General features: G+C 39.9%; 1 protein-coding gene across 4 annotated transcripts in view; it reads right to left on the reverse strand.

Annotated features, from left to right (window-relative positions):
* The window catches only part of SORCS1 (sortilin related VPS10 domain containing receptor 1), a 587,212-nt gene that overhangs the window by 272,552 nt on the left and 301,470 nt on the right, over positions 1 to 13,190 (reverse strand). For all 4 annotated transcript variants that reach the window (XM_055081262.1, XM_024121364.1, XM_024121365.1 and 1 more), the window contains exon 3: positions 5,875 to 5,974. In XM_055081262.1, the coding sequence (XP_054937237.1) occupies positions 5,875 to 5,974 (100 nt within the window). The remainder of the gene's footprint in view (positions 1 to 5,874; positions 5,975 to 13,190) is intronic.

The raw sequence follows: 13,190 nt of genomic DNA on the forward strand, positions 1-13,190 counted from the left end.
CCCTGAGTTCATGCATTGCACTTCTTTATGAATGAAACACACATTATTTTTTAAAAGATTAGAGGCAAACGCATGATCCTGTGTACAAAGGGACAGATAAAAGAGTTAGGGTAGAATGAGCAAGTGTTGCCTGTCTGCCAAGGGAAATGTCATGCACCCCCTTTGATGTATTATACAATACACTCGTTCCCCTCAGGCTCGCCGGATAATGTCGAGTGAGTGCTATGCAGAGTCCTGGCATTTTAAGTATTAATCATGCTCTTCTTGGCTAGAAAACATAAAATTATACAATATGGCTTAGAAATTACTAAAACCTACAGGGATTTTTTTCTTTTCTTTTTTAACTGTCCTTGTTTATTCACTTGAAATAATTAATTTTATAATTAGGGAAAATGAGTCACAGCTGGTTTCACACTGTATTTTTCTTTTCAAGTTCCAGCCTAGGAGGCTAAAACCCAACCTAAGTTCAATTCAAATCCTCAGCCATGTGTTGGACATGACTGAACCCCAAGACCCTGTGCTCTGCATGTTAGAGACAACAAAGTGGATCAAGGCACTTTTATCCCATCCAGGACCCTGCGTTCTAAAGGGGCAAGTATACAGGGTCAAAAACAACTATAATCAGAAGAGAGAAGTGCAGGAAAACAGAAGCAGATGCCTGGGAGGTCAGGGGGAGTGAGAAAATCTCATTAGTAGAATTGATTCGATTTTATGGAATAGGTGGCAGGAATAGGTGGACCGGTGCCGGTCCGCGGCCTGTTAGGAGCCGGGCCGCACAGCAGGAGGTGAGCGGCGGTCGAGCAAGCGAAGCTTCATCTGCCGCTGCCCATCGCTCGCATTACCGCCTGACCCATCCCCCCCCCCAACCCCCCACCACTCCATGCAAAAATTGTCTTCCCAGAAACCGGTTCCTGGTACCAAAAAGGTTGGGGACCGCTGCTTTAAAGGTCTAATGATCTTTGCTCTTTTAATCACCAGTTGCATGCAGCCTCAGGCAAGACACTAAACTCTCGGGACTCAGTTTCCATATCTGTTAAATGCAAAAGCAGAATCTTAAAACTTCCAACATCTTTTAGGCTCTGATTCAACGATTCCATCATTTTTCCTAAGAGAAGGTGGAGGACACTATCAGCCACACCTCTTTCCTGTCCCCAAAGGTCACGTGTATGATATAGACCACCCAAGCAAATGACAAGAGGAATTAAGCATGCCCAGGATATAAAGAGAAGAGGCAAGAAGTCAGTAATCACACACTTATTTAGAAAGTGCCACATACAGTATGGTAATTAAAACCTAAACATCTGGAGAAAATGCAAACAGTGTCTAATATTGGCATGTACCAACAGACCGGCAAGAATGGTCAATGTGTTCTGAGGAACCAGTGTCCTATTAATAGGACACAAGTCTTGGAAGGCTCTCTCGGCAGGAAAGATATTAATTAAGTGGTGATAACACAGAAAGGAGAAGGAACTGGGATATGCAGGGGGCACAGGAAGTATAAAGAACAAATAGTCTCTAGGTTTTTTTCTTTGCTGGGAACACACTGTACAGACAGTACAAGGATATAACAACTAAATGAATTGGCCGTTCTGAGTTTAAGAAAACAAAACACTTTTTTTCTTCTTCTCTCCCCCAATGAATTTCACTTGGGATTCTGTATTCTTTAATCCTTAAAGATGTTCTACAATACCGTGTGAAGGGAGCATAGCTAAGGTTGGTTGGGGGCGATAGCAAAGGTACTGCAGATAGATGCATATTGAGTATAAAGAAGTTTTCTTTTTTAGGCAGAAACAAATAAACTCACTGAGAATTTAAGAGTAAGACTGAAATTTCAGCATTGATTTTTTTCTCTTTGATACATTTGTATTAGCTCTCCCCATCACCATCTACAACCCAGATGTTCATTTCTGCTGCAGGTTAAATCATCTTTTCTCATAGAGTATTACATGTAGGAAGCCAATAAACTACTGCTGAAACCAAGAAGACTTGGGATTTATCATGAACTGGGGGTGGGGGAGTACTTTCCCTCGAAGGCATGGTGACGAATAGGTAGCCTGCCTCTCCTCTGGCACTAGGACCCACTCATCCTTGTACTTTTGAGCCTACCTCATATATCAGAGGCCAGGTGCTGAGTTCCTTCGAAAGAGAGGATACTTGAGCTAGGATAATACCTGGGAGCCAGATTTCTATGTCTCTTAGTCAAGATTTCCTAGACTGACCTATGATGAGATTACAGTTTTTAGTGTAACAGACATATCCAAGGAAAGCTGCAGTAATTTACAGCAGGCTTGCAAAGAAATAGCCAGTGAATGATCATCAATTTAAACGGCAAATAAGGGCCTGTTTCGTTCTGGATGCTGTTCCCAGTAATGCCCCTAACAAGCTGCCTGCAAAGCCAGGGCCTGATGCCTGCTGTTGGAGACATATTGATTGAAGAACTGTGCTTGTCCTCATAAGCAGCTAAAAATAGCCAGAAGGATGCAAAGGCAAAACAGGTTTCTGGGAATGTAAGACAGTTACTCCGATGTCAGTTTTATTCCAGTTGCTCTCACTGATGTGAAGAGGAGAAAGAAGTATCTGGTACAAAAGATGTTAACTTGTTAGACAGCACCCCAGAGACCTAAAAGAATTAATACAACCCTTTAAAGGAGCCTGCCTTTTCACTGGAGGACGCAGAAGTCCTAGGAGAATTAGAGCAAACCTGAATGCCTTTGTCCTGCATAATTAATAGAGCCTGATATTTCTTTTCTTCTTCTTCTTTTTTATTTTTTATAACATAAACTCTCACTGATTGGGGGAAATATATTCACACTTTAAAATGCTGGGCAGGTACTATCTCTTTGGTTCAAGTATGTCCCTTTGTGGGAGAAAGTCCATATTTCATGGTGATAAATTCACCTCATAAGTAGAAAAACTGAACACAAGTATACTGCTATGTCAACTTTATTGATTTTTGCACCATTGTAAAGACCTTCATCGTCCTCCAATATTTCTTAAATCTATCAGCATCTCAGAAAGTCACCCTGAAGGCCTCATTTATCTGTAGAGGAAAAGATCCCTTCTCCTAGGTTCACCCATAAACATTGTGATTTAAACAGCTCAGGCCTGCCTCTGCTTCTGGAAGTTAACCTGCAGAGAGAAAGCTGTTCTCAGAGTCAGGGCAACGGCTACTTCTTCTCTGGAAAAAGGATCAGCCAAGTCTTAATTTTAGCTAAATGCCCATGGCCAAATGTCTTTTTTGAAAGCCCTGCAGGTAACTGTAGATTAAGTATGCAGCTTGATTGATATTGATGTATTGACATGAATAGATTCAATGGCAGGGCTCCATTCTGTATTTCGTCTAAGCTTTCCTTCTAGTCTTAGGAGCTACACCTGGACTTGAGATCTCACTCTTCAAGTCCTGCTGCTAACAGTGTTGTAGTCTTCAGGTCACTACCACATACTCTGCTGCTACAGAAAAGCCTATGCCTACATTCAATATTTGACATCCTATTTTTAAAAATCATATTCCTTTCTAATGGCATTAATAAAACAGAGACTGTCACTAGATAAGAACAATTCTAAGGTCTCTTCCGGCTGTAAATTCCTTTGTTTTTGCCTGTATCACTTTACAAACAGGAATATGTAAATGACTCACTCAAAGTAACCTGCTAGGTGGAAGCAGAGTCAGAGACTTCTCAACTACAGAAAGTCATAGTTCATTTACTACTAGAATACGGGATCTTTGAGGGTAGAAAGCTGGCTTATTTCTTTTTGTATCCTATAGTGCCTACAGATTGTTGATTGCTAAATGAAATTTACTAAAAATGTGCATTAGAGGAAAAATCAATAGGGATTACAAGAACCAATTCAAAGCCAACAAACATAACTAAATCTCATTATAAAAAAATAAAGGATATAAGTTCAGCTCCTCAATTTAGGACTGTATACAGCAGATCAAAATTGTTTAGATGTAATTGTTGATGATGGACCAGTCATCGGCCAGGAAGGGGAAGATAGGAGTGTTCAACGTAAATCTCTAAATTTGTGAGGTTGACATTATTGAACCGTGCTGTCCAATACTGTGGCCATCAGCCACATGTGGCTATTTACATTCAAATTAATTAAAACGAAGTGAAATGTAAAATCTGGTTCCTCAGTCACACTAGCCATACTTCAAATAATAGCCCCAAGTGGTTAGTGTCTACAGTATTGGATAGCTTAGAGGAACAGTTCTATCACTGCAGAAAGTTCTACTGAACACAGCTACTTATAGAGGATAATCACTACTATCACTTCCAATAATTATATGAAGAAGGAGGAGAAGGAAGATGCAAAAAGGAGAATAAAGTGAAGAGAAAACATGATTAAGCCTTAACTATTCTGTGCTAAACACCTGACATGCCTTAGTTCATATAATTCTTACAACTTTCCCCATGAGGTAGGTACTATAATTATCCCCATTTTCAATTTGATGACACTGTGCTTGGAGAGATTAAGTAAATCACCATAGTTATATACTTGTTAATTGGCTTAGGTGGGTTTTTACTCAAGCCATCTGACTCCAGAGTCTATGCACAATGGGAAATTATGCTGCTCCAAAATAAAAACTTGAAATGTTTAGAGGCAGAAGAAACATTACGCCCTACCTAGGTGGTTCTTAATCCCAAAGAAACATTACTCCCTACCTAGGTGGTTCTTAATCCCAGATACGTACCAGAAGCACCTGGGGAGCTTGCGCGAGATACAGTTCCCTGAGGCCTAACCCAGAGCAACAGGAACGGGGCTGAGGCTTGCGTATTTGGGGACACCTAGTGCTCTGAATGTACAGCCAGAGTTGAGGATGACTGTTTAGAGATGTACCAATCTGCCTTCCACAGGCCAGATGACAAAAGGCAGCACCTACCTACCCAAGGTCACTAACAGTAGCCACTGACAGATCTGAAATGAGAACCTAGGTATCAGTGCTGCCATCATAACAGAATATGGCTTAGGACACATGAATGAAAAACCTTTTTCTGTTTTCTGATGGATACTCATATTTATTCATATAACTCACATAATACTTAGAAATTACATGTCAGAATTCGGAATTGGATAGTGCAAATTTTTAAAACCAAACAATGAATGGAATACAACTCTCCTCTTGAGACAAATAGGTCTTTCTCATTTAAAAGCAAACATTTTCTTCCTAAGAAAACAACATCTTTCTCTGAAGAGTAAATAAACCCTCTTCATAAGAGTAGTATATAATACAGTGGAAACGGTATGACTGCCAAGCAAGAAACCTGAATCTTGTCCCAACTGTGCCCATAACTCTGTGATGGGGGCAAGTCATTTCCTTTCTTTGAACCTTAGTTTCCTCATCTGTAAAATTAGCACGTGGTTTATGATGATCACCAAGGTTCCTTCGCAGCATTGCCTCCATCCTGACATTTGTGTGCAGGCTGAGTAAACTTTCAAAATGAAACTTCCAACCTGCTGTAGGACAATGCATTTACTTCACCTCTATTTACTCCATGTCAAGGGAAAACAGGGGGACATCACATGAAAATCCCATCTTTTCTTCTGTTTTGTCAAGGCTCATTCTGTTCTTGTCACTGATTGGTCAGAGCTCTTAACAACAGTTTGAACATCCACTCAACAAGACATTCCCCATAGCCGTCTTTTGGAAATGGTAAAATGATATACCTACCCCATCTCCCTCCTACATTCACAGCTGCTGATCTGAAAATTATGATGTGTCAGACATTTTACCACCTTAACATCCATCAACTCATCTTTATATCTCTTAAAGCTTAACTGTATTGGACTTTTAGGTGGTTTAGAGAGGTTAGCCAGCCAAGACAGAAGTCACATCATGAATAAATAGCATTCTGAATATACATTTCTTACCTTACGCTTGTTGGTAGGACACACGTAGAGATAGCTTAAAATAGTTTTCAACCCAACTTTATCATTCAGCTTCTCATAGGTTGTCCCATAATCGGTTGACCTATAATTCAAAAGGAGCATTAATGAGGACAGAAATATATACATCATTTGTCTGCTTGTCAGTATAATGCATGTTTTACATAGTAGAATGGCTCTCCAGAGGTTTCTAAATGATTCATGTAGTACATAATGATGCTTAATTATGTACACAGTAGCATCATGTGAGTGGTTAACATTTGCATTTAAATTGAATTGGTAAAAATTAAAACTCCATCTCTCACTGTTCCTTAAGGTACGTGCGTTGCATAAAGAAAGTGTTTAATTTTCAAAGATTGAGAATGAGGGTGTCCCTTGAATTAACCAAAGAAATAAAGACTTTTACTTAGATTTGACATTTCCAAACTTCTGCTTTATCTTTGGCAAATGGAAAAGCAAGTTCTCCTGATTTATCTACAAGCTGTGTTTTCTCTCATGAGCCACAGAATATATGGTGGGTCAGTCCCTCCAAACGTCATTCAGTCTTTTCCTATTATTTAAGAATAAGAAAATGTCTTGATAATAAGTGAAATTTCACAATTCTAGTTGGTGGCCTTTTCCAGTGTTAAGCCACCTGGAGTTGGGAGAATATTACTTCTTGGTACTGACTCTATCATTTTTGGAGATTCATCTCTTCTTGATGCTGGTCAGTAACTTATTAATTCACACTGAATAAATAGGGCTTAATCACCTCTTCTATGTAAGTCTATTACATATTTCAGAATTGTACATCTTATTAGATCATCATTGCAACCATGTACAGTAGGAAATATTATCTGTAATTGAAGAAAGTGGTTCAGAGAACTTAAGTGACCTATTCAAAGCCAGTTAGAATTTGACTCTAGGTATCGTGGCCCTAAGCCCTGTATTGTTTACATTATACCATAGCTTTGTTTGTTTTTTTTGTTTTTTTTTTTTTTAATTTAAAGGAAACATATAAAATCTCTTGTCAGCCTTCTTTATACATATAGGAGATTCCCAATGAAAATGAAATTCATTCATTCATTTACATTTGTAGAGCCTCTAAAATGGACCAGGCCCTGTGCTATGTAGCAGGATACAACACATGCCCCTACTCTCAAGAATCTAACAGCTTTTTATTTAATTTAATTAATTAATTTATTTATTTTTGGCTGCATGGGTCTTTGTTGCTGCACGTGGGCTTTCTCTAGTTGCAGCGAGCGGGGGCTACTCTTCGTTGTGGCGCGCGGGCTTCTCATCGCGGTGGCTTCTCTTGTTGCAGAGCGTGCGCTCTAGGCGCACGGGTTTCAGTAGTTGTGGCTCACGGGGTCTAGAGCACAGGCTCAGCAGTGTTGATGCATGGGCTTAGTTGCTCTGCGGCACGTGGGATCTCCCCAGACCAGGGCTCAAACCCGTGTCCCCTGCATTGGCAGGCGGATTCTTAACCATTGTGCCACCAGGGAAGTCCCAAGAATCTAACAGCTTAGAGAGGCAGAAAAAAAGTTGCAATGTGTTATGTGTAATGAAAGAGATAAAAATTAACAAGACTCAGAAAATAAAGTTGGTTTAATTAGAAAACCACAAAAATGTAATTATTTTAATTTATTTCTGATATTGATAGAAGTTACATATTCCCATAGACCATAAAGACTAAATAGAAGAATTTTCTGTTAACAACCTCAACACCATATATTAAGAGCCTACTCTGGACCAGGCACTGGAGAAAGAAAGCTACAAAATGTAAGTTCCTGGAATTAAGGAATTAAGAATTATTGTGGCTGGGGATCCAGGGATCTCTTTACCCTAAAAATTTATATATACATATATAAAATACATAAATATTATAAATGACATTATAATATATAATATTATATATATAAATAAGTAAATAAATATAAATAGTCAATACTTTATAAAATTTATATCATACTCCAAATCACTGAAGATTGGAGTGGTATGAAAAGTTTCTTGGAAGGACTATGGACCTTGAAAATGGAAAATCGGTAGGGCTTTAGAAAAGGGATGCAGAGTTGACCCTTGAACAACAGGGGAGTTAGGGGCACCAACTAACTATTCCTGTAGTCAAAAATCAGCCTATAACTTACAGTCAGCCCTATATATATATGTGGTTTCTCCACATGTGTGGTTCTGCATCCAAGGGTTCAAACAACCATAGACTGTGTAGTACTATAGTATTTACTACTGATAAAAATCCATGTATTAGTGGATGCACACAGTTCAAACCTGTGTTGTTCAAGGGTCAGCTGTAGTCAGAGCATCAAAAACGAGAAGTACCTTGTGTAATCCAAATATATAACTGGATTTCCTCAGGACCAGTCTGTGCTCTAGCCCAACTGAACAAACGCTGGCTTGATAACCAAGAATATTTGAAGAATAATCCCAAACTCTTCACAGAAGATCTTATCCATGAACCACAACAAACTTCTTTAAATTCTCCTTCCATATTTACTTTTTTCTCCTCAAACTCATCTTGATGTGAAAATCCCTCCTACTTTCTAAGAAATATATGAGACTTCTTCCCTTACTCAGTCTAATCTTGGTGTTTGACTATTTTTTCCCACCCTTACCCTGGCCTTACTGGGTCTACTTTCTCTTCTTACTAAGACTTGCTTGTCTCCAAAATTGCACTAGTCTTTCTCTAGCTCCTTTTATTGGATAACTTTTTCTATTTAGTATTCTGAACAATACTCACAAGTTCAAGGACAAAAAACCCAGAGGCAAAATCTATGGGGGGCGGTGATGGGAGGAGGATGAAATGTACAAATACCTCTACATTAATAAATTTTGCCTAGTGATAGGTGGAAATCAATAGGACTATGTTGGAGATGAGAGAACGGCTCAATTTTTCTAGTGGGAGAATGGAAAGGAGGCCAGAGAGGTAGGGATCAGTCTATAAAAGCATGATAATTAGTTTCTTATAATTTCTATCAACTTGATCTCTGAGCTATTCAATGAATATTTTTACATTCAAAAAACATACTACAAGGGCAAACTCTGTGTGTGTGTGTGTATGTGTGTGTGTGTGTGTGTGTGTGTGTGTGTGTGTGTATTTAACTGAAATCCCAATGTGACAAGATGATAATGGAGTGACTACTTCAGATTTACATTAACAACTTCTTTTTCAGATAGCTTACAATACGTTATTGGGCATTTTTCTCTTACTGTAACATCACCAATCCAGATACTTCAGGTATCTTCCATTACTTTTTGTGCCATTTTTTGCCCCTTTCCAAAGCTCAAAAAGTGAATCGAAATTTGTTAATTCTCAATTCCAGCAGAACTAAATTTTTAAACATTATGGTATTATAATAATTAATAGATAGAAAGAAGAAAAAAAATGATGTATTTCCACACACTCCAAATGGCATAGACTGAATTCTCCATGGTTGCCCCACAGAAATAGAATTAGAGTGTTGACAAGTATCATGGGTAAAACTAACAAACAGATGGAATACACTGGTACAATGACACAGGAGTGAAAATACTCAATACTGGCAAACCAGCTGGCAAACAGCTACTGCACCAAGTTCACAGAATAGCTACTTCCACCAGCTTCACCACCATGGTCTCTTCTTGGAGAACTCCCAGATCCCCCACAGTCCCAGCAACCGAAAGACTGAGGGCTGGCACAGCAGAGGTCCCCAAGAAACTTGCTCCAGCACCTGTTCTGAATGGCCACTGCCTACGCCAGTCAGCCTGAGCCCCACTGGAGGAGACGGTGACCTTGGAGGAGGCACTGCACCCTGGAAGGCAATTCCTAGTGACTGTCTGCAAACTCCCTTTCACAGCTAACAGATGCTTCTAGTTATGCCTGCATGGTCAAATGCGGAAATTCAGTCTCCTAGGTATGTGGGCTCCGAAAGAGCAGAGGAAAGACAGACAGCTGAGAAGCAGGCTGGCTGTTGAGCCAGTGCACTAGCTGTTAAATATTTTAAGTATCATCTCTAGATATGGGGGAGAGGAGTGTGACCTAAGATCAAAAAATGTTAGGAAACACTTGATAAGGCAAAATTTAATGTTTCTTCACTTCAGAACTTAGAAATTTTATTATTCTTATATACATGCATAAATTTTTATTATTCTAATATACACTGTGAACCTCTTACATGCATATTTCATGAAGCATTTTCAAAGCATATTTGATTATAGGATCCATTCTTGAGAGATATCTAATGAGATTAGTGTTCTGAACAACATACTTTGGGAAACAATATGAAGAACAACAACAAAAAAGCCAAAAAAGATTATGGATCTTGGTTTCATAAGAAAAGGAAAACAATAAAAATATTTAAAACAAATCAAATAGGCAAAGAGAAATGCCAGTTATGCTAACCATAGTGACTGATGTTGCAAAGGCAATAAAGGGACGTAATCTTAAAAAATATGTATCATACACAGACATATTTAAGACACAATATAAGCAGCCTTGATAAATAGCAAATGATTAAATCAAGGATTGCAGGTTCTTGCTTTTGATCCTTAATCCTTATTCTACCTTTTCTACAAACATATCTTAAATAGTGACTTTCAGAACATTTCAAAGATGTCTTTATTTAAGTATTTACTATATGCATAGAACTAAGATGAGCTTTTCTAAGGGGTAGAGAAACCACATTCAAGGCATGGCACCTGCCTTCCAAGAACTTACGATCTCTTTGAAAAGACAAAGTCCCCCAGTTGAAGGGATGAACACAGGGCATGGCTAGTTTCCACAAGGAGGTGGCAGAAACAAAATGTGTGATTGGATTTCCTCTACTATAATTTTATAACATCAACTGAGATAATAAATAAGCACAGAATCATTTGTAAACTAAATTAATCCATAAAAAGTGCCGAGCACAATAGCTGGTATGTAACAAACAATCTACAAATGATAGCTTTTGTTGTTCATTTTATCACTCATCTTTTTTTCTTGATTTTTCATATTTTTTGCCCAACACTTAACTAAAACCCATCACAGGAACCCTTAAGGAAAATCTGAATCACTGAAAATGAGTTAGAGTTAGTTTGCTTAGAAGATAAGACTATTTCATCAAGCTATTACCATTTTAAAATGTAAGCACATTTAGCCTATCATATTTTAAAGGATATGTGCTAGTACCTTTGTGTGGGACTTGGATCAGAAAGATAAGGGTAAGAACTGGAATTTGATAGTTAAAGATTCTGCACTCTGCTTCTATAATAATTGTGCCAGGATTCCATTGCTGAATAGACTTATGCCTAAGAAACCTAACAGAAAATAAAAACGAACATTTATTGGGTGCTTACAATGTGATCTAAGCTCTTCAGCTCATACAGAATCCCATGAGGTGGACATTGATAGTCACATGCTACAGATAAGGAAGGCTCAGATGTATAACTAACCTGCTTAACTAAGGCCACAGAACTTGGAGGTACAGCCCTCATTCCGGGCTGTATCCTTAACCCCATGCTGCATTGGCTCTCTCAAAAGTTATAAGAGGAAAAGGAAATACACTTACAAAATCTAGTTTTGTATTTCTTAGTAAAAGGAATATGAACTGAAATCATTAGAAGTCCCCTGTGGTATAGGCCACAACTTCGCTTCTCTTCATACTCAGTAAAAATACAGAGGTCCTGCCAGGGAGACCTGATATTAAGAAAAACATAACCAGGGCTTCCCCAGTGGCGCAGTGGTTGAGAATCTGCCTGCCAATGCAGGGGACCAGGGTTTGAGCCCTGGTCCGGGAAGATCCCACATGCTACAGAGCAACTAACCCCGTGCGCCACAACTACTGAGCCTGTGCTCTAGAGCCCGTGAGCCACAACTACTGAGCCCACGTGCTACAACTACTGAAGCCCGTGCGCCTAGGGCCAGTGCTCCTCAGCAAGAGAAGCCACAGCAATGAGAAACCCGCGTACCGCAACGAAGAGTAACCCCTGCTCTCCACAACTAGAGAAAGCCCACACGCAGCAACGAAGACCCAATGCAGACAAAAATAAATAAAATAAATAAATTTAAAAAAAAACAGAAAAGCATAACCAGAAACTCTTACAACGATGTACGAGGAAAAGAAAGTATGTCTTTGATCTGGTCCACCTTGGCTCCTGGGAAGCCTAGAAATATGGACAAAGTGAGTGGGTCAAACTGTTAATGATCTGATGACGGCTCATGAAGATTACCAAGACGTCACAGTCTAATAGCACAAGCAATGACTTGAAGTCGAACAGGACTGGACTCAGGAGCTCACTATCTGAGTAACCAACCAGTCAGTGTACTTGTCTCCATAACAAACTCCAGACTTGCTATAGAAAAGTCACATTTACTTTTATATCTAATAGGTTTGCAATATAATTCTGAGATGCGCATTCCTCAATCCCTCTCCTTTTCCCTTCTCCTGCCTACCCCTGCCCACTCCAGCCTTGTTATTCTCTGTATCTAGAAAGCTCTTTCCCCAGATACCCTGACAGATGGCCCCTCACTTCTTTCTGGACACTATTCGTGCTGTATGAAATAGTGACCCCTCTCACTCTCCCAGCACACTGCACCTCCTTAGCCTCTTTTATTTTCATAGTATTTACCCCCCCGATAGATGTTTAGTTATTTTTTTTTTATTGTCTGTCATCTTCCACCGGAATGTAAGCTCCATGAGAGTAGGAAAGATGTCTGTTTTGTGCACAGCTGTCTTCCTAGCTCTCAGAAGAGTCCCCCAGACACTTGTGAAACCCAACTGTTTTTGGCTGAGTGGCTGACTTCACAGATGTTTGCTCTTCTTGAGTGGCTCACTGGATTTCTACTAATGCAAAATTAAGAGGCTCACTTAGTCTGCGAAAAACCACTGCAGTCCCTGCCGCGCGCAGATACAATCAGCTGTGCAGGATGAAGTGGGATTAGGGCAGTGAGTGTGTTCTATGCTCCTCTACTTTTTTTTTTTTTTTTTTTTTTTTTTGCGGTACGCAGGCCTCTCACTGTTGTGGCCTCTCCCGTTGCGGAGCACAGGCTCCGGACGCTCAGGGTCAGCGGCCATGGATCACGGGCCCAGCCGCTCCGCGGCATGTGGGATCTTCCCGGACCGGGGCACGAACCCGTGTCCCCTGCATCGGCAGGCGGACTCTAAACCACTGCGCCACCAGGGAAGCCCATGCTCCTCTACTTTTTAATGGCGTAACCGCTGCCTGGCGTCTCTTTCCTGACTACTCTAAGTACCATAAAGACAGCGCACATCTTTGCTCATCCCCAAGTCCCTAGTCTCCAGGATGATGCTGGCACATAACAGGCGCCTTCTGCATACCGAGGCTGA

Source organism: Physeter macrocephalus, chromosome 20, assembly GCF_002837175.3.
Source record: "Physeter macrocephalus isolate SW-GA chromosome 20, ASM283717v5, whole genome shotgun sequence".
Lineage (NCBI taxonomy): Eukaryota > Metazoa > Chordata > Mammalia > Artiodactyla > Physeteridae > Physeter > Physeter macrocephalus.